General features: G+C 48.4%; 1 protein-coding gene across 2 annotated transcripts in view; it reads right to left on the reverse strand.

The window, feature by feature from the left end:
- Window positions 1–23,153, reverse strand: part of sugct (succinyl-CoA:glutarate-CoA transferase) — a 70,821-nt gene that overhangs the window by 29,998 nt on the left and 17,670 nt on the right. For both annotated transcript variants that reach the window (XM_085363185.1, XM_085363186.1), the window contains exon 12: window positions 21,388–21,490. In XM_085363185.1, coding sequence (XP_085219311.1) covers window positions 21,388–21,490 — 103 coding nt within the window. The remainder of the gene's footprint in view (window positions 1–21,387; window positions 21,491–23,153) is intronic.

Below are 23,153 nucleotides of genomic sequence, written 5' to 3' on the forward strand. Positions count from 1 at the left end.
TGCATTTTGGTATTTTAGCTCATTAGGTACCGCTGCTCCTGAAACGCTCCAAAAATAACATGAAATACCAGCGGCGGCCACATTCTTCCCTCTGTCTTCCTCCCTGCTTTTGTTTGAAACTCCGTCCACTGCTGATGATTATCCGTCTGTTTATCTGTCGTTCTCTCCAAGTGTCACTGTTTAATTGGACACCCCTCCTCCTCCTCCGTCCCCATGGGAAAGTATGCAGACACATTTTGATTTGATTATGGCTCACAAACCAAACTATGTTCCGCTGCATTCCTGCTCCGGCAAACAGACGATGTGTGGAGCAAGGCTGCGAGCGAGCCAGGTGGGGGTTTGATTTCCTCTGGAGTCACTCCTGATGTAAAACCTCCACCTTTATGCCTCACTGTGGGCGTCGCAGATCGTCTCTCTGCAGGTCCGAGTCACCTGACCACATCGTCACATTTACCTCTTTTCTTAAAACTCCCTCTCTTCCTGTCCTTCTATAACTGCAGACGTGGCTCACAGACACCCTCTACAGGCAGTCCTGTGTAACTGCACCACACTGCAACAGTGCAGCTCCTGTCCTGCCACGGTCCACGTCGATCTAAAGACCTAACTCAGGATCCACAGGGGAGGCTGGGTGGAGGTCGGGGGTCACCAGGGGGACTGCCAGGACATGGTCTATGAAACATGTGACGATTCCACTCACCTTTCATCCTCCCAGCCTCTGAAAGCAGAGTTACGGGAAGTTTGCTGCAACGTTAGCATTTTTAATTCAAATGATAAAATACAATGTTTTTGTCTTGAAGAAGCTTTAAAGAATAATTTTAGCTGTTTATCGGCTTCATTCACTGAAGTGAAGCAGCTCGTCTTCATCTGAATCCTGTGTACTTACACTCAGAGAGCACGTTAGCATAAAAACATCAGACAGCGGTCACTCAGACACATCATCAGCATACATGATGATGCTAAGCTAACTCAAGCTAACAGCACGTCAGATTATCGATGCTGTGATTGTGGAAAGATGAAATGTTTTTGTCTGGATGCAGCTTATATAACTATTGTTGATTCTATTCATTTGCTTTTACTCATTGAGCCTCTTGAGCGCCCCCTGCTGTACCTCTGCTGAACTGCAGGGAGTTTCTGTGGGGTTAAAATGAAGTGGAAGGACTTCCTGAGAAGCCAACTGAGCGTTACGATGGTGGACGTGTTAACAAAGTGTTCTTACAGACAGGATGGGGCTCGAGTCTGAAATTCAAAAGTCAAACTTGCTGTGTAATAATCTGTGAGCTGGAACAGGAAGTGACAGCACCATGACCACCATCATTTCCAATCACACTGACCGCTCAGTGACTCTCAGACCCTCGTCAGGTTTGTCACGCCGAGCGCCGCATCGCTCGCCTTCATGTGGTTTCTTAAACGAGTTCCCATCATGCATCAGAACAATGGCTTCCAAATGCTTGGATTTGGACCGTGAGAGGTCGGAGAGGAAGCCAGCGCCTGGCTGCTTTGTCTCTGTGTGTTTACACTTTATCTGTTGACATTCATCAGAAAATCGTCCAATGGGAGCAGGCGAGAGCGGCAGCGCCTCGCTCTCATGTGGCGGAGAAACAGAAAGAAAGGAGAGAAATGAAGAGATGTTTAAAGGAAGCAGAAACGAAAACTCAAAGCAGAAAAAGAGGAGAAACAACGAGAGAGAAAAGAGTCTGAGCGGACCGCTGGGGAGAGAGAGAGAAGCAGAGAGGCAGGTGAGGGGGAGAAAACAGGAAGACGCTCCCGGTCTCCGATCACAAATAAAACGGGAACCACGAGAGCGAGCGAGCGAGCCTCTTCATATCTGTGTGACTCATCGTCTGTGTCCTCGATCGACCTCACAGCAACTCTGGGAACACAGCACCAACATCTGCTGCACACACACAGTAACACAATATAACACACACACATCGCTGTGCGGCTGAAACACCTGCACTCGACCAATAACATCACACGGCTCACGCCGTCTGCAGCAGGTGGACATAGTTACAGTTATACTGAGAGGTGTGTGTCTGTGTGTGTCTGTGTGTGTGTGTCAGTCCTGGTTTGTGACACTTTGAAAAACTCAGAAAACACAAAATCATCAGAAACTGTCACAAAGCTCTACAAACACCTGCACAGGTGCTGCTTTTAAACAAGTCACGTAGTGCTGGAGCAAACACACCGTCTTACATTCACACACACACACACGCCATGCAATACCATACAGCTCTGATCAATACTATCAATAGCATCGTTCCAGCTTGTGATCAGCACCTTTGACGAGCCAATCAGAGGCTGCAACACACTGAGCCTCGTTAGCTCGTTAGCTCAGGATCAGCGGGGACAGTGAGTCCGTGCTCTCAGCTCTGCTTGATAAACATCACGGCACATATTCGTCATCTTTGTCATTGTTATGTTTTATTTTTAGTGAAACTTTGAGTGTTTTTGTGGTTTTATAAAGTTTAAACTGAGTGTTTCTGATTTATCAGACAGGCGGAGGGCAGAGGTCTGTGTGCTGGGCGGAGGAACAGGACGGAGTTCTGCTTGTTTTTGGTTATCAGAGGAAAACGATCAGAGCTCTGCAGGTTCAGGTTGTGTGAAATGATATTTCTTCTTCCTGATTAATAAGTCTCAGCTCAGTGAAAATAAGTGAACGCCCTCTGCTGCTCTGTCTGCACAAACTCATCTCCTGTCTTTGAGTAGCTTCCTCTTTTCTTCTGGGGTCATCAAATATTTTCCACTGTGCTGATAATCAGCTCAGGTCAGGTGTGCAGCAGCACCATCAGAGGACTGCAGTGACCTCAGAGCAGGGAGGTCACACATCTCTCTACACCGGGTTTATTCCTGAGATATCTGTTAATGATTTATTCAAGAAGACGTAATGAAATCTGTAAGAGGCACTGAAGCACAGGGAAGTCTCATCATACCTCATGTTTATAATAACTTATATATAATAGTCTGTTTCCACGAACCGCTCTTAGTTTTAGAAAAACCGAACAGACTGAAAAAGGCTGTGAACTCATGCAGTAGTAAATCCAGTTAACATTTGACATCATGTCACATTTCTGGGGTGTTGCTCTGGTCAGGTAAGCAGCAGAGGGCGTTCACCAGGTTCAGCTGTTCAGCTGCAGAGGTTGCACAGGTAGTCCAACTCCTCCAGGACGTGCCACTGTCAGAGGGTTTGCTGAGTCTGCCAGCACAGTCTCAGGAGCATGGAGCAGATTCCAGGACAGGCAGTTAATCTAGGAGAGCTGGACAGGGCCGTAGGAGGCCTTGAACCATTAGCAGGACCAGTACCTCCTGTGTGGTCAGAGACATTCACACCAGCAGCCACTGGTGTGAATGTCTGACCACACACAATCAGAAACAGACTGAGAGTGGCCTGAGAGCCAGACATCCTGTAGTGGGCTCTGTGCTCACTGCACCGTGGAGCCTGACTAGATTTGCCATAGAATACCAGACCTGGTGGGTCCACCACTGGTGCTTTCCACAGATGGGAGCAGGTTCACCCTGACCACATGTTAAAGACATGAAAGGGCGTGGAGACGCCATGGAGAACCTCATGCTGCATGTAACATCATTTCAGCATCACCTGTTTGGTTGTCAGTGATGCTCTAGGATGCACAGACCTCCAGAGGCTCGGCACCCATCAGGTATCAGGTATTACTGAGCACCGTTTTCAGTTTCTGCAGTGACATTTTGATCGACTGGACTAAGTGCATCATTGAATCATTGAATCCAGCCTCTGTAGGTTGATCACCTTCATATATCAGTGTAGATATCCAGCGTGAGATTTGAAGTTCCTTTAATTTTGGGGGGCAGTAGTGTGATAAACACACGGTTACACTGACGTAATAACTGTTAGGCCAACATTTCCACCAGTGCAAAGCCGACTGTACAGAGCCAGCATGAAGCTCTGCACCAGCTGAGGATCGTACGGGTCAGACAACCACAACACAGCAACGAGTCCGACAGCTCAGCTGAAGGCCTCAGTTTGTACGTGCAGTCAAAGCTGCATCGTCTCTGACAGACCTCCGCCCTGTGCGTCTCCGTCTCCAGACCATGTCCATGTTTCACATTCAATCTGCGAGGCTCTCATTCGTCACAGCGTACCTGGACTTTATCAAATCCACCTCTCACACTTTCCCAGATGTCCCAGAGCTGCTCTGCGCAGGCCGCCGAGGCTTCGCGGCTGATTATTTCCTTACATTACTTTCCCTCAGCTCCATCACGTCCTCCGCCCACTCTGATTACAGTCAACAAAAAGCCTCACTTATTCCTCCTCCACACGGTCACTCAGAGGTCACAGCGACATCTGGGACATCTGACCTCGTCACTCCTGTGGCCTTCGTGTAATCCTGGTGGATTAGCAATCACAGAGTCTAATACAGAGCCGTCACGGCTGCGATGGAGACCAGGCACGTTCTCAGCTCTGAATAAAAAGCTTTCATGTAGAGGTTCTTTCTCCTTCTTTCCAAACTGCAGTTTCAATACATAATGTGAAAGCTGTGGAATCAGCTGGAGCGGCGCAGAGGACGTACTTCTACACGTCTGACTCATCATGACGTAAACACGAGTTTAAATCGACCGCACGGACCGGTGTGTTAGCTGAGGACGACTCAGAAACTCTGGGAACATCACAGGTAACAGGTCATAAATATCACATATAAACACAAGTTAAAAATTATCTTTTAATAACAGTCACTGTGATGTCACCCACTGATCAAGCCCCGCCTTCTCAGACGCTCTGTTGCCACAGTAACCTCACAGAAGCCATATTATTGGTCACATGATGTCATTAAAAAGGCTCCAACGGCACAAACAGGTCCAGAGGTCCAGTTCAGGTGAAGCTAGCAGACAGCTAGCAGCTACAGCCACCTGTGTCACCATCCACCTGTCAGTCACAGAGGCCACGCCCCTAATAATGCAAACTTCAAGCCTTCATACAGTTTAAACAGGTGAGTTATAAACAGGTGTTATGAAATGATCTCTGGAGACCAAACAGTCTGTGAAACTGTCTGTGGGACTGACTCACTGCTGCCTCTGCTGGACGGCAGAGGAACTGCAGCTTGTGTTCCCTTCGGTCAGTAAGAAGATATCAGAACAACTGTTAATTATTTAACCAAACCATGAAAATGATCTTACAGTCACTGTGAAACCATGATTCAGGATTTTAACTGAATAACTTCTTTCAGCTCTTCATGTGAGCGTACGAAACGTCACCCTGATACAAATCACCTCCCACAGCTGGAGGTGACCCCACATCTGCTCCGTGTGTTTGATTACTCGCATATAAGAGTCTCGGTGAGGTTTTCCTTCTGGTACAGAAGATCTGCAGCGGTCTTTCTGAGGAAGCCTTCAGCAGGTTTGATGCAAAGCACAACCAGAAAGGAGAAACACGTCCGTCTGGATGGACAGAAGCCAAGTCGATCATTCTTTCCTCTGTGGGGCTCGCACTGTGATTACACTGGTTGCACTGGTTTGCTCCCAGTGTGCACACATGGCTGCGTGAAGCAGCGCAGGCCTCTGTCAGCCCTCCCGGGTTAAATAAAGATTTAATGAGCAGCTGTTGCTGCGTCTGCAGACGCACCTGCAACGAGCCGCTGCTGGGCGGAAGCTCCCCAATCACAGCGTGACCTATGACCTCTGACCGAGTGACCAAACAATCACACAGGAGAGTAACAGCGCAGCATGCAAACACACCCCGAATAGTTAAATCACATAGAACCGCCCTCCTCCAGAGGAAGACTGTGAGAGACAGGAAGGATCTGAGCTCTAGTCCTAGTCTCCAGACTTCACCTCACATACATTCTGATCATGTCTCTGATTGGAGGAGGTGGTGCTCACCGGATCACATGACCTGTAAACCACCCTGTTTTATGTGAGCGCGCTCAGAGCCGCTCAGAGCGAGGTGAAGGCCGTTACCTCGGCCTGAGGTTTTAGGTTTTGCTGAGCGAGCCGACACCGAGGAAGCCGGCTGCGATGAACTTCCTGCCTCTGATCTCTGAGCTCAGTAAACACTTTCCTGAAGAGTTTACGGTCACACTGAAGAAAACAGGATGCTCATTCTGGAAGTTATGGGATGATGAGCATCACGTTTTCTTCAAGAAGACTTAGAAAACTGGTAAAAATGTTCGTTATGCAGAATTGTCTGTCTTCTTCCTGCTGCCTGTAGGGGGTGCCACGGTCGATCACCTCCTACTATCCCAGCATCCTCCTCTGTCACACCAACCCTCTGCATTTCCTCCTTCACCACACCCATGAATCTTCTCTGAGCTCTTCTCTTTTCCTCCTGGCTGGCAGCTCCATCTTCATCCTCCCTGACCAGGTGGTCCCTTTGATGGACTCATTACCATCCTGCTCACTGAACATCTGAACATCTTCAGCTCGGCCTCCAGCCTATCACAGCAGGTCTCACGTCCATCTTCAAAGCTTCGAGGATTGTAAGCGCCGCTCTGATGGAGGGACTCACGTCCCTGTGACCTCTGACCTCAGCTTTACTTGGTTCTTCTGCCTCCTGCTTGACCTTCAGTCTTTGCTGGTTGACATTAAACACGCCGCTGCAGGTGTACCCACCCCTCAGCATCACCATGGATACCAGATTTAAAGCTCTGTGGTGCTGTGAAGGTTTACCTGTACCTGTACCATCTGCGTCAGGACTAAGGCAAACAGGTGGAAACTCAAGGACGGAGATAATAAACCTTCCTTGAAAGCAGCTTTAAGTAATTCCAAGTCTTCCAGGTGTTTCCAGGATGCGAGGAAACACCCCTCTGACCTGGATTCAAACCCAAACAGCTGTCACGATGGATGATTAATGAAGCCGAAAGTGACAAATCACAAAATTCCTCGACTCGTTTTTGTCCGTCATGACCGCGCCGTGTCTCAGCTGACGTCAGGAGTTCATCAACATTCAGGCAGCGAGAGCCAAAGGGCGCCGTGGCTGCAACTCTCTAACCTCCTGACCTCCGTCTGAGTCACGACTCAGTCAGAAAATTAGGAAATAATTACCTGATGAATAAACATCATAAATCTGTGCAGAACTCAGAGAAAATGAAGTGCAGAACCCGACATCGTCCTCCTCAGACCGAGTTACACTGCAGACTACTGTGACCAGGTTACCTTTGAGAGTAAACTCTTTATATCCTGTAATCCTGTGATTGGCTGATCAGAAGCTGACCCGGTGTACACTGCAGTACTAAGACAAAGCTATCTGAGCTCTGATTGACTTCCTGAATGACCGTCGTTTGAATAAGCTGCTGTTTACTTCATCAGAGCTCAGTTAACGGTCCTTCACTGTCGAGAGGCTCACGGCGAGCTGAACCGGAGGCTTGAACACGTCGTGACTGAGAGGCGATTTTCTCTAAGGAGGCACTCGAGGTACAAGTGTCTTCAGAAATAAACAGCTCGGCCGCTCAGCGATGGATGGCAATTACCGTGAAGAGGGAACAGGCTGTACGGCAGCGAGCGGCGAAATGGGGCCGACGATAAGAATGCTGTCGCTCTAAATGAAGAACAAGAGGACGCGCTGGGAGCATCAGGAAGTCAGAGTGCTTTTAAACGCTCACTATGTGCCGACACACGAACACCACGCGAGGTTCGCCTGACCTCAGATCAGTCAGGACTCATTTACTCTCCTGCGTCACGGAGACTGAGAAGCCAACCTGTCCTTTAAAAAACACACTTCAGTCAAATGTCACAGAGCAGGAAGTGATTAAAACAAGTCAAACTTTAACTACATCACTGAGATGCTTTATTAACGGCCTCCCAATCCAACTATTCCCTTTAAAGACGGTGAAACGTCCTCAACTCCGAGATGTTTCTAACTTCTACTTCTCTCTTCTGTGCAAAGCCTTTGGCAGCATGTAAATGTCACGTAATGAGGGTTAAACACCAGCCTTCCTGACGGCCACAATGTGAGGTCGTCATTCAGAGCGTGCTGCTTCCTGTAGTCTGCATGGAAGACGCTAACGTTACAGGAAGTAACCTGTGACACCACCTGCGCATGGACAACGCTGCCCTTCAAAGTAAAAGTTTTGTTATTCAGTCCATGCAAACTACAGGCAATCACCCTCAAGCAACCCTCAGCTACTGGTTGGGGTTTTCAGCAGGGACCTTGGCTGTCGGGTTTTCTTCAGGCCTTGAATGAAACTTTGCCCCTAATGTGGCAAACACACAGTTCTTCTTTTAAAAGCTTAATAATCTAATAACTCATTCAAAAAACAACAGCTGCTAGTTTCTGAAAGTGTCCCCGTTTAGCATCTCCAGCTGTGGGAGTATAGCTAGACCAGCTCTGGAACCTGAGCCTGACAGAAGAAGGAAAAGCAGCCAATCATGTCCCGTCTGACAGACTGGAACCGCCTCCTGCTGATGAACTCGTAGCAGCCATTTAAAAAAGCAGACTGTCCTCTCTTGGTGTGCAGCACTCCCACGTCTGCAGTGTCAGATCACACCTGTTGGCAGGTAGCTGACATCTGGCAGCAGAGGTTATGATAATGAACCTATTCTACATTAGGCCCATTCATTGGTCCTCGTCCTTCAGCTCATTTGGATGGCGTTCCTTCACCTCACCCTCCCCTCTGTGCCTGTCTACAGTTCATATGAAACAGTATAACATGACCAATAACACACGCGTGTCCTCAGAGCTGTTTGTGTTTACTTCAGCCTCATTAGTGAAACAGCTCAGGCTGCTAAACCTCCTCCATGTTTAAATGCAGTGACGAGCTCCAACCTGGCAACGCCAAACCTGAGGAGCAGAGTTTCTAACTCGCTCCGATCATCTTCAAACATCACCGGGATCCAATCAAAGGTTCCAAAACACACACAGAGAAGCAGGAGGGTCTCATTCGGAGGAATAAATCTGTCACCGTGTCCCGCAGATGATAAGAGCTATTACTGTCAGGAGACGGCGGGCCTGGAACGACTCCTCCTCTAATTGAGTTTCAAGAGTCTTTGTGGACAGAGAAAGAAACGTGCTCAGGCCCTCGCTCTGTCAGCAGCCACAGAGAGGCCGCAATCACTGAAGGGAACAAACTGCTGGAATTACAGGGACAGAGACAAACCAGGGGGGACGCTCGGCATAAAAGAGAGCAGTCAGTCACTTCACAAACACCGAGGAGCTTCAGAACACACCGACTTCACCGCTCTGCATCTGCAGCTGCTCTCACGTCTAAGTGAAGGCAGAACACCAGGAACTGAGATCAGAGTATTTTTCCAAAACTGTTCCAGCTTCCTGAGAAAAATACTTGGGAAAGCCCAGGAATGTCCCCGCCTGCTCATCTGGTTCGTTGTGAGCCTCCGACTGATTCGGGTGAACTTCTCAGCAGGTCGCTGATGAAGCTGAGGTAAAATACCGTCAGAGCGCTGACAGCAAACCCACGAGCGCAGACACTAACGTTTAAAATCATCACACTAATGTTCGTGGACTGAAAACACTTTGCCCTTCATCTACGAACGCCGCGACCGTGGGTTTGACTGTGCCCACGCTGACCAGCTGGACCAACGAACTGTGATGCATGACACTGGTGAACCACTCCCATGATCCCGCACTGCTTCACACGACGTTGTGTCTCAGTTTATTACTCTTCGTTTCACACAGGTGGGGTTTGCCTGCAGAGCTTGATTGATCGCTAAAACTGTGAGAAATATATTCGATCACCGTCGTTCCATCTGTTTTGTCAGCACAGCGTTCCTCTCATGAGTCACAGAACCTCACAGAGAAAGAAAAACAGGCAACACAGCGTTTATTACAACAACATAAACAATGATGAATTATAGACGCTGAACATTTAACACCCAATGGGCTGCTTCATAATGCGTCTCATGTCGTGATGATGTCACATAAATTATCGCCACTCTGACGCCGTCTTTAAAGTTTGAGTAGTTTGTATGGACGCTGGCACTGACAGCGCCCTCTGCAGGGTTTCATCAGGATTGGTCCAAACTTCAGAGAACACACAATCATACATGATCCCTACAGTATGATGATGATGATGAACTTCAGCATACATGAAGAGTCCTTGTGTCCACCTGAGAGCACTTGGTGTTTGATAAAGTTTGACATCAGGTTTGTCCTCGACAGCCTGACAGATGGAAACATTCGAGTCTGAGACGGTGGTCCCAACTGTTTTCAAAGCAACAGCATTTCTCGTGTCTAAGCGTACGCCAACACACATCATTTAGAGTATGAGTTGTCATGTTTTGTCAACAAATACGAAAGATTGTCGTCTTTTCCCAAAAGCAGCCTGAAAACACGTCTGGAAATATGAGCGAGCGCCATAGGTGAAGCAGGACGCCGAGCCACGCCGCCGTCGCGTTCAGCCCTCTGCGCATGAAGACGAGAGCGGGGAAACACCTCCCTCTGACACGTTGGAGGCTAAACGCTCTCTGTGCTCGGAGCTGGAGGAATTATTTCATCATTAAAATCAATCAAATGTCGTCGTTGTGTAACAAGTCCAGCTGCATCCGATTTACACAAACAGGAGTTTTAATGAAGAACACTTGTCTCAGTCGTCTTTACTGTAAATGCACGGATGAAGGTCGGCGTTCTCCCACGTCTGGGTCGCGTTGTCCTTGTTAAGCCAGTCAGTTCGGTTTTTCTCCATAATCTGTGATGTACCACCCAGGAGCAGACAGATAACATCCTCCGGAGCAGAATACCATCTGGTATTCATATCGAAATGAGTCAAATCTCCAAACTCAGGCTGATGTTAAACTCAAAAACAAAACACGGAGGAAAGTTACAGGAAGGGAAATAACGTGTACATGAGTCTGACAGCGTGCAGAGAGTAACTCACACCCAGCTCAGCTCCAGGCTGAAGGCAGGCGGACCTCAGCTGTTAATCTAGGATCAGTTTCCACAAAGCAACATTAGCTCCACTTCAGAAGCTGAGAGTTTAAACTCGGTGTTTAGTAGGAAATAACACACGACTGTGAGACAAGAGGAGTGTAAAACACAGGGCTTCATGTCATCTCAGCCTCACAGGTCACACAGGCCTATGGACCAGCTGGTCACTGACCAGTTAGAGTGGAAATACCATCATCCTCAGTCTGAGGACAGCTGATCATGTGATCATCAACCAGAGACCTGCGGCGCTCCAACATCATCATCAGAAGCACACAGATCGGCTCGTGAGCCGAGCGCGTGGCCACACGTGTGGGCGTTGGGTTCCTCTCACACTGAGCAGCAGGACTGCTGCAACAGCTCCTCAGCAGCAGGGTCAAACTGACCTGCAATCAGCAGGTGAACCACAAAGATACAAAGAGCCGACGTCGCTGTGAACGCCTGGACGCCACAGGTCAGTGAAGCCCGGGGTCACTGACCCGACACCTCAGACGTAAAAAAGTCACAATCATGAGGATCACGAGCCTCTGCAAGCTCGTCGCTTTCTGCTTCCTGACAGGTTTCTGTCTACTCGAGCTCACCTGAGGACAGCTGCACCACAGTCTGACAGGTGTACCATCCAGTCATGCTCCCCACCTGCCGCTGTCCTCGGAGCGGGCCACGCCCTGAGCGGGCCACGCCCTGAGCGGGCCACGCCCTGAGCGGGCCACGCCCTGAGCGGGCCACGCCCTGAGCGGGCGCTTCACACCAACAGCAGGAGCGCGCTCAGAGCTCGTCTCATCAGGTAAGTGAAAACAAAAGACGATGCACTTCCTGTACGTACAGACATGAACATGGAAACATCCGTAAAAGTTCCAAACACACCAAAACAGCCTACCTGACAGAGTCTGACAGTAACGGACACAGCAACAAAAGCTCGACGTGATTGGCTGTTACTGGAACTATTAACTGGGGTTTTTTGAGCTGGTGGAAAGTGAAATCCTCCCCACACATTCATCACATCAGCCCACCGATCATCCAGAGCAGAAATATATTTCCCCCGAGCCGCGTTCAGCTGTCAGCCTGCGGCTTATCCGGGTTATCTGGGAACTGACGGGCAGGTCTGCGTGACCTGGAGGAAGCCTCGAGAGCGGCGAGACTTTAAATGAATTTCATCCTGAAACAAACTCACGACAAACTTCCTGCTCACTGCTCTCTCAGACTTTCTCCCTGCATCTTTGCTATCTCCTGGTCACCGAGGTGATGTGATATGACCACAAAAGCGTGATGTAACAGCACTTTGCATAAACAGATGAGCGGAAACAGGTTTCAGCTGTTTCCACTTCATACATCAGACTCTGTAGAAAGTGATCGAGCATCGTTGTGACTCTACTTTCAGGTATTTTCCAGCCTTATTTAATCCACTCAGTTCACACAGCCTCTCCCATAAATGTGTCTGAGCGTAGCTCTCTAAGGTAAACTAGATCAGGGCCTGCAGGTCTCTCCACGCTTTGATCCATCCATCCCAGAAACAGATATACTCATAAATACGAACAAACTCTGACATTATTATCTCTTATTTCACCTTCATGTCCAACACCTGGCAGCTGGAGATGCTGAAGGTTTGACGTGACGTCAGAGGAAGCTCTCCGTCTGTCCTCACACCTTTAATCCTTCCAACCTTCAGCTCAGCCTGTTTCCCAGGAATGTTCACTGGAAGAGCGACTTCTTCTGCAGCATTTTTTATGGCATTATTTGACAATTTCCAGACAGTAATAAAACTTATTTGGGGAACTCATGTCCAAACAAAGACATGCAGAGCTTTAAAGATGACAGAAACACTGCATTTCAACCACAAAATGGAGCAAAGGAATGAATTAAAAGATAAACTCTTGTAGCTCAGTGCCAGAGCGAGTAATTAAAACTGCGCTGTTTAAGGTTGGCCTGACAACACCGTGGAGAGTTTATCCCTCCCATCCAGGGTTAAGGCTCCGAGCTCCGCTTCCCAAGAGAAACACGTTAAAAGCATCAGAGGTTCAGTTTCCCAGAGCTGCTTCATCGTCAGTGAACAACTGAGCGAGGAAGAGTCCCAGAAAGGATTCATGTGTAAAAAGTCTGGTTATCACTCAGACTTGACGGGGTTCAGGATCATGTTCCATCAAGCAAGTTGTCAACAGGCACCACTGTGTGTTTAACCTGCCAAGATTCAGCTCAGTCCTTCACCAAAAACACACCAACAGCTGTAGATCACTGTTTGTCTCCCTGCACAAACCTTTTTCATGAAAAGACCCACAAACTGAGACTCTGCCAACGCAGGAGAAGCTGGTTGTGACTGTTGGCTGCTGAGATGTTAGATTCAACGACAGGACGTGTCCTGCAGAAAGGTACGAAAAATCACAAGTTCAGAAAAGTTACTGTAATTGAGGCTGACGTCGGTACATTGGCTGTTAGTGCTGAACGTTTGTGGCAAAAAGCATCCAACAACTGGATTCTTGAAACTAACAGGAGATGAAACTTTGCATTTCTTCTGATCAAACCATTACAGGTTAAGGCGCCGACGGAGGCTCTGCTACTGTGGAGGAGCAGAGCAGTGACATCAGCCAGAGCAGATACTGCGTTGTTTGAGTTCTCTTCCCCAGAGTCAGTGGAGTTAAATGTTTCAGTTACAGTCCGTCGTGGCTGTGGAAGCTGTTTCCTTTGATCAAAGCTTGTACTCACTCAGGGGGTAGCTTTACAAAGCAGGGCAAGGTAAAGGGAGCAGGGCTGCTTAGCCTGGGAGTCCAAATCTCCACCAAGAGTACGAACATCCCAAAGGTAAAGTTTCATTTCCTGTTTAAGCCAATAAATCAGGACAGCAGCCAAAGCTACAGAGGCTGTGCTTCAGAACTGACAGCTCCTGCAGTATCAGACCGTTTCCCAAACAGAAGCATGAACAATGCAGCAACATGAGCAAGTCACTAATGTTAGGGTTCAATTCCCAGGCTGTAGGACTGTAGGTGGTCGGGGCTGGAGGGTAAAGTCTGTGAGGCTCTGTTTAGTGAAGTGGGGAGTAAAACGTGGTGCTGCCAGAGGTGGGTGGTTTCAGCCTGAGGAGGGGCTCATTTATCTGATCTTACATGTTAGGTATCCACTTCAGAGGCTGTTTAGGTTTCAGCTGGGATAAATCAAGCGCACCTCCAGTAGTCAGGATATTAAAGCCATATTTAGCTGGGTGTTTTCTGCAGGACCTGGACGCTGCCCAGACAGCATGACAGATACATGGCCGGAGGGTCTGCAGTCATAAAAACAAGGTCGGTGAGTGTCGGCCTCCGGGGGGAGGGGGGGGACACAGAGACCGTGAGGAGGTAAAGATGTCCGTGAGGACTTCAAGACGCCAAAATATGAGTTTATAAGGGAACGAGAGAGAGTTCGTCTTGTAATCGGAAGGTTGCCGGTTCGAGCCCCGGCTCCGACAGTCTCGGTCGTTGTGTCCTTGGGCAAGACACTTCACCCATTGCCTACTGGGGGTGGTCAGAGGGGCCGGTGGCGCCAGTGTCCGGCAGTGGCTACGATGTAGCTGCCATCACCAGTGTGTGAATGGGTGGATGACTGGATGTGTAAAGTGCTTTGAAGTCCTTAGGGACCAAGTAAAGCTATACAAACAGAGGCCATTTACATCACAGCCTGGACTCAAACAGAGAAATGATGAAGAGAATAAACTGAAAGGACTGTCAGCTGATGTCACATCATCAGATTTGTTCCACTCAGGTTCATCGATCTCATTTAAGCACTTCTCATAGATCTGCTGATGAATCCCACCTGTTCCTCCATCTGTGTGAGCTTTCAGCACCTTTAAACTATTCAATAAACAAAACTTTTTCCTGTTTGTGGACAAAATTCATTCATAAGATCAAAAGAAAGAAATGAGAGCGTGGAGCTTTGGTTCCTGCAGAGACTCCAGCAGACGGTGCAGCTAAGAAGCCCAAAAAGAAATGCAAAAAGCCCTTTATGATGTCAGAAATCTTTAGTGACATCACTGAGCACACTGGCCTGAACACAAACTCAGCTGTTCCTCATATTCAAGGATTAGGCAGCATTGACCCTTGACCTCCTAAGACCAGATTGATTTTTCCATCAAAGTAAGTGAGAACATGAACCTGCACCGTGATCCAGGACAGGCACAGTGAGGAACCATCATCATCATGCGCCTTCAAAGCTCGACGAACAGAGAGGCGGTGAGACAGATGGGCGAGCGAGAGGCCGTCCACCAGCGCCGAGCGTCTTTCCCGATCACTTCCAGGTTTGGGATGATGACCTCTGACCATCCTGATGAGGAGCTGCTGTGTGGACCAAGCAGCAGCTCTACAGTGGACTCATCTTCTTCTTTAATGGGATTATGGGATGGCTGCTGGTTTCCCTCACATACAGCCTTACAGTCAGGTTCATCCAGCTCCTCGCTGGAAGCTGGAGGAGAAGTCAGTTCCAGAACGAAGACATTATCATGCAGAGCGGGTGATAAATCCCGGCACTCTGATTATGATTACAGTCAGATATGGTACACACACCAACATGGGAGACTAACTGAACTTTAATTGTGTTCAGTCTCCCTGCGCCAGCCCTCAGCAGCCACACAAGCGTCTGCTCTGAGCTCAGTATCCACGCTTTAACCACCCACTTGGTCCAGTCTGATGTCGTGGGATTCACCTGCACCACAAACTGAACTTTGACCCTCACAGCGTCTCTACTTTCTGTTCTTTCAGCTCAGAATCAGTTAACGAGTCGTTAATGTTAACAGACACTCGTGTTTCACACAGCGTGTCCTCGGGTGGGCCACCGTCAGAGCGCAGCAGCAACACCTGCGTCAGGATCATCACAAAACGATGAAAACATAAAATGCAGGATGACTCGTGTTTCTGTGACAATCTGAGTCTGTTTCTGCATTTTTTCCTCTATTTTACCAAAACTAGTTATTATTTTTAGATTTATGCATTTAATCTTGTGTTATTGTACATCCATGCAGCATTTCTTCATTTAACTCTTCAAACATGTTCGTTTTTATATTTCTGTTTTAAATAAATGTTCCCGTTTCCTGCAACGGAGCCGAAAGGCTGACGAGACAAACGAAACCAGCCTCACGAAGCAGAAGAACAAAGCAAAGATGAACGAGTATTTAAATAAATAATCAACTAACAATATTAGATAATATTAACAATAATAATCAATAATAAATGAAGTAAGTTAAAATATGTCAGAGCCAAATAAATCTGTTTTATTAGATAAATATAAATAACACATCTCACTGTTATTTTTAATTTAGAGGCTTTTTTTTAGAACGGATCTATTTTCTGTGGCGTATTGATCTCCCTGGACACAGACACATTACAGCGGCCTCGTGTCCTGTACGTGTAACGTGTGTGCTGCATGTTGCAAACCACCGAGCGAGCGTTCAGCTTCACAGCGAAGCAGAGCAGCTCACACTGACCAAAGCTCACGAGCACAAAACTCATGCTGAAGAACGTCTAAATCCATAAATCATTCACTCCCAAAGGCTCCACGCGGGATGCATCGAACCTGACAGGCAGGGCGAGCTGGGGGCGGGGCTTAACCGGACTTTTTACCCTTTATTCATACGCCTAAATATTTCATGCATTCACTTTTGTCCCAACGACCTGTCCTGATAAAATCAAATAATCTCATGGACGGACCGGAGGAGCCGCCGACCCTCCCGACCGCTGATGTTCGCGCTCATCAGCGGAGGAACATCCATCACACTCTGACGTCCACGTTTGCTTCAAAGGCCGGTCTGTGTAAACCTCGTAGCTCGTGGAAACTTTAAATCCAGAGTAAGAACCAGGAAACATCCGAATGAAAACAAACCCACGATCCACTTTTGCCCACTTAACTGCTCCATGATCTACGGCCCGGCAGACGGGGGATCTGATGTGGTTCCATCTGTTTACAGCCTGCAAATGGATGCTAATGAAGGCATGCTGGGCAAAACAGCGGCGGCCATGTAAACAGCGGCGTGGGAAACTGAATCCGCTGAGCCGCTTTCAGCTGCGGTCTGAAAAAGCTTTTTTTTTGTAATTGCAGCCATCATGTGGGAGACATTTACTGCGAGAGAGATGTAGCAATTATGGAAAGCAAAATAAACGAGCGAGGAGCTGCTGTCGGCACGCTCGCCTCTGAGGCGGCGCCCGCAGCGACCTGCAGCCGGTGGCACTGCGGGGGGAGCGATATAAGGATCAATACGAGGATTTACGTTATCGTCGCCAGCTGGACCGCCGTGGCCTTCTGCGCAGGAATCTCACCCATCAGCTGATATTCAGAACCCCAGTGACAGTCCTAACTGGTCCCAGTACACCAGCCAGAACTGCAGACACACACATGACGACTTTGTCCAATCAGACCCATCTGAGACCGTAAACCTATCAGGACACGGTTAACAGACAGCAACAGGCTCACTCTCCAGCGCCCCCTGCTGGACTCGGTTAAAGCGCCTCTTCATATTCACAGCTCTGCTCTGTCCTGCAGGGGCTGATTGGTTCATGAGCTACACCTGGACCAGGTATGAAGGTTGGTGTGAGGGACAGAAAGCAGAGTCGTGACTGAGGACCACGGCGTCCGAGGGTCAAGCCGTCTGTGTGGACGAGGCCAGATGGACTTATGAGAAGTTAGGAGAAGCATCCTGTAAGTGAGGCGTGACCTCACAGGATGTTATGATGGCGAGATGTTCCCAGCCTTATGTTAGAAGCTGAGGGCGGAGTTCTGGACTTCCAGGGCTCCTGAACATGATCCACTGCTGTAACTCAGACGGGCGGTGCTAAAGGGCCAAAGATGAGCTGGAAGGAAGCTGCTCTGGTGACAGATGTGATGTAAGCCTGGAATAAAGTGACGAGTCCAGCACGGCTCTCAGGCTGCAAACCTCTGGGTCCACGTCAGGGAGTGAACTCCACCCACAGCCCAGAGCTCTGCTCCACATGCACAGGTGATGAAGCTGTGTATCATCAGCACAGCAATGGAAGCAGGGACCAGGATGATCTGACCGAGCTGCGTCGCAGCAAAGCAAGCAGAGCTGCAGCTCGGTTCATCGCAGCGTTCAGTCACCCCGACAGCGGCGCAGCACGAACACATTTAGTGTCACGACGGCATCACCTGCAGGAGAGCGGGCACACACACACACACATGCACACACACACACACACACATGCACACACACACACACACACACACACGCACAGGCACACACACACATGCACACACACACACACACACACACACACACACACACATGCACACACACACACACACACACACACACACACATGCACACACACACACACACACACACACACACACACACACACATGCACACACACACACACACACACACACACACACACGCACACACACACACATGCACACACACACGCACGCACACATGCACACACACACACACACACACACACACACATGCACACACACACACACACACACACACGCACGCACACACACACACACACATGCACACACACACACACACACACACACACACACACACACACACACACTCTCTGAGTCATAGCTTTTATAAGACGGGCCATGCCAGGTGGTGATGGGAGCTGTTGTCCTGAAAACACACAAACACACATTCAGATAAAGTTGAGCGACAGCAGACGAGAGGACGGCTGAAGTCTCGTGTTCGTCTCGTGCGCGATCTTCACGATAAGCCCGCTCCGGCCGACACGTGTTAGCGGTACTGCACGCCACCTTTTCTTCCTCTCTTCATGCTTTTGATCCTCACGTCTCTTCTCGTGTCTGTGAAAGCGTCTCAGGATCTTTTCAAGCCTCACAGCCTGTTTTTATAACGATGTTTGATATTGTTAGCTTTTGTTACAGCTGGAATTTAATCAGCGTCTCAGGGAGGGCGACATCATCTTCTCTATGATGAAGATGAAGCTGTGCTACAAATTTGTACTCTGTTTTATTTGAACTCAAACATGCATCCATACTCGGTCCAGCCTGTGCTGGTCATCAGCTCATCGCTGAGCTACACACGCTTCATTCATCCTGTACAGGTGTGTACTGTATTTATTGTTATTATATTCTAATTTTTGCCTCATAACTTTTGCACTGTCCACTTCCTGCTGTGACAAAACAAACTTCCCACGTGTGGGACTAATAAAGGTTATCTTATCTTCATGCTGCTTATATCACAGGTGAGGGCAACAACAGCTACAATGCATCACTGACTCCATCGCACACTGTTCCACCTTCCCTTTACCTATGAACAAGGTTCCTACAATCAGGGTGTGTCTTGATTCCCAAACACAAAGATCAGTGCAGAGCAGCCTCCAGCACGGAGGCTCACCTGAACTCACCAAAGTCAGGTCGCCTGACGAAAGCATCACAAACAGGTCCAGAGAGTAGAACAACCCCCTGAACCTGCTGACGTGTGCTACACCGTCTCCCAATATTTATCAATCAGTTTGCAGAATTCTGTCTGCTAGAAGGAGGAGGCGGAGTCACATTTGTTTAAGGTAGAGCGTTTCACCCAATCGCCATCGAGCGAACGGACACGATTCATTCAGGCGCGAAGTCAGCGCCTGCTCTGATTCACAACCAGAAAACAAAGACTCACAGGCAGGGGGCGGGGCTACAGGGCGGGGCAGATGCCCAATTCTCACATATGATTGGATGACAGTGGAAACTGTTTGACTAATCAAGGTGATTGTTTTGATTTTACAGACAAAAAAAGACATAAAGAGTGATTCATGCCATTCGTGTTTCTGTCACTTCTACACACACACACACACACACACACACACACACACACACACACACACACACACACACACACACACACAAACCAGTCTGGAGCTGTGTGTGTGTAACAGGCTGAGTTGTGTAATCTGTGACTAATGTGTTTTTAATTCATATGGAGACAGTTGAGCATCCATCACACACACACACACACACACACACACACACACACACACACACACAGGTGCTCTACAGCATTCAGGTGACCCTCACAGACACTGAGTCTGCACTGCCCTGGAGGAACAGCTGGAGCTTAATCATAGCCAGATGTTTGTAGATATTGATCATTCAATCAGCTGAAACAATCGCCATACCTGCTCAAGGTATTCATGTTTGCACAAGACACACTCACGCACTCATACTGACACACGCCGTATCACGTGCTACACCTCACATCTTTATCAGCGGCCCGTGGGTCCATGGTAGTCGCTCACGCGTGATAATCGTCTTTGTGTGAGCTGAACCTGACTCATCTGATCCGCTCCAGCCTCCATGCGGGGTGGGCGGTATAAACAGTGTGAATTTGGCCAACGGTAGAGATTTTGACTATACCGCTCTACCGCGATAGCGCATGTTGATGGTGTCATCAAGCTGCGCCTGTTTCGATCAAAAGCATTGCAGCAGCCGCAAACAATATCATCTGTACGTGATGCCAGGCGACAGTAAAAGCAAAGAGACGAAGCACGTTTTGGAATATGAGGAAAGCCAGAAACTGTGCTTCCTCCACTTCTGTACCATTGATTCATTAATGCTGTATTCTATCACAGCTGCTCTATTCCCGTGTTGTTGCAGTATATTAATGACTAACCTCGTATTGTGGATGGATTATCTCAGTTGTTCTGACTGAAGTTTGGTCCGTTTACAGCATCCTACCATGCGATTGCATTTGTCTCTAACCATCAGGAACCTTCACGTTAACTTTTATCGAGTGGAAAAAAGTTAGCGTTCATCCTCCAGCTTCACTGTGTTTATTATGCTAACATAGCTGTGTAGCTAGCGCTCACATAGCACATCATTATATACCAGCTAGCCCAACTTCAGTAACCCTACAAACGTCACTGCTGTTTAGTTTTCTGTCTTCATTCATGTTTGAAGTGACAGCAGAGCTGTACGTTTGAATTTTTCAAAAATCTCTCAGTCAGAACATGCTATATCATGTTTAGGTGGAAGCTAGCAAGCTAACTTCCTGCTAACTTCTAACTCCGTTAAATTTAATGAATCCTGTTTTCATGGATGCCTGGATGTTAAACTTAATTGTTACACCTGGTAAAGCTGCAACGCTGATCATTGTATTAAAGATGAAAGAATTTAGACAGTTTTTAACTCTCAGTGATGCTGCAGTGTTCGTTTGGCTTTGGGACCTGAAGCAGACGGAGTTTAGGACCCAGATTACTCCGCAAGGCTCCTGACTACGGTAGCTGTAATGGTCCAACAATCCATCAAGCGGTGCGGCTTCGTAGCTTAGCAAAGTCGTAAACATTTTTTGACAGATTTGTGAGCGCCGTGTAGCACATAAAATCGGTTCGAGGTCAGTAAGCACAACCAGAATTCATACATAAGGCGCTCTGTCGATTTTTGAGAAAATTAAAGGATTTTAAGTGTGACTTATAGTGTGTTAAATATGTTACACACAAGAAAAGAATATATCGCGATATATATCGTTACAGCACATGCTTCAAATTATACCGTGATATGGATTTTAGGCCATATTGCCCAGCCCTACTCCACTCAACCACAGACGGAGGATGAGTGTCGTCACTGACCTGTGGCTCGGAGAACACTTCTTGAATGCTGTTGATTGGCCCAACTGGAACACCTGAGCCCTTGAACTTCTTCAGCCAATCAGCCGTGGTCTCCTGCAGGAACCTGACAGACAGATGAAGAGGATAACGTTTACCTAAAACATGTTCTGATTGGTCAAACTGTCCTGTCTCTTCATCACTGTTCTAATGAAGGACCTCAGGGCTCCCGATGATGATGACAGTGAACAACTTGGCAACCACGTGGAAGAAGAACTCTTTTTCAATAGGAAGAGACACCTGACAGACACCTCCCAGTGTGTGTGTACCTCTGTGACAGTGTGTGTGTGTGTGTGTGTGTGTGTGTGTGTGTGTGTGCGCGTGTGTGTACCTCTGTGACAGTGTGTGTGTGTGTGTGTGTGTGTGTGTGTGTGTACCTCTGTGACAGTGTGCGTGTGTGTGTGTGTGTGTGCGCGTGTGTGTACCTCTGTGACAGTGTGTGTGTGTGTGTACCTCTGTGACAGTGTGTGTGTGCGTATGTGTGTGTGTGCGCGTGTGTGTACCTCTGTGACAGTGTGTGTGTGCGTGTGTGTGTACCTCTGTGACAGTGTGTGCGTACCTCTGTGACAGTGTGTGTGTGCGTATGTGTGTGTGTGCGCGTGTGTGTACCTCTGTGACAGTGTGTGTGTGCGTGTGTGCGTACCTCTGTGACAGTGTGTGTGTGCGCGTGTGTACCTCTGTGACAGTGTGTGTGTGCGTGTGTGTGTACCTCTGTGACAGTGTGTGTGCGCGTGTGTGTACCTCTGTGACAGTGTGTGTGTGTGTGTACCTCTGTGACAGTGTGTGTGTGCGTATGTGTGTGTGTGCGCGCGTGTGTGTACCTCTGTGACAGTGTGTGTGTGCGTGTGTGTGTACCTCTGTGACAGTGTGTGTGTGTGTGTACCTCTGTGACAGTGTGTGTGTGTGTGTACCTCTGTGACAGTGTGTGTGTGCGTATGTGTGTGTGTGCGCGCGTGTGTACCTCTGTGACAGTGTGTGTGTGCGTATGTGTGTGTACCTCTGTGACAGTGTGTGTGTGCGTGTGTGTGTACCTCTGTGACAGTGTGTGTGTGTGTGTACCTCTGTGACAGTGTGTGTGTGTGTGTACCTCTGTGACAGTGTGTGTGTGCGTATGTGTGTGTGTGCGCGCGTGTGTGTACCTCTGTGACAGTGTGTGTGTGCGTATGTGTGTACCTCTGTGACAGTGTGTGTGTGTGTGTACCTCTGTGACAGTGTGTGTGTGCGTATGTGTGTGTACCTCTGTGACAGTGTGTGTGTGCGTGTGTGTGTGTACCTCTGTGACAGTGTGTGTGTACCTCTGTGACAGTGTGTGTGTGCGTATGTGTGTGTACCTCTGTGACAGTGTGTGTGTGCGTGTGTGTGTGTACCTCTGTGACAGTGTGTGTGTACCTCTGTGACAGTGTGTGTGTGCGTGTGTGTGTACCTCTGTGACAGTGTGTGTGTGCGTATGTGTGTGTGTGCGCGTGTGTGTGTACCTCTGTGACAGTGTGTGTGTGCGTATGTGTGTGTGTGCGCGTGTGTGTGTGTACCTCTGTGACAGTGTGTGTGTGTGTGTACCTCTGTGACAGTGTGTGTGTGTGCGTGTGTGTGTGTACCTCTGTGACAGTGTGTGTGTGTGTGTGTGTGTACCTCTGTGACAGTGTGTGTGTGCGTATGTGTGCGCGTGTGTGTGTGTACCTCTGTGACAGTGTGTGTGTGTGTGTGTGTGTGTGTGTACCTCTGTGACAGTG

Source organism: Diplotaxodon limnothrissa, linkage group LG9 (genome assembly GCF_057381915.1).
Source record: "Diplotaxodon limnothrissa isolate DT_005_m linkage group LG9, D_limnothrissa_male_GT1.1, whole genome shotgun sequence".
NCBI lineage: Eukaryota > Metazoa > Chordata > Actinopteri > Cichliformes > Cichlidae > Diplotaxodon > Diplotaxodon limnothrissa.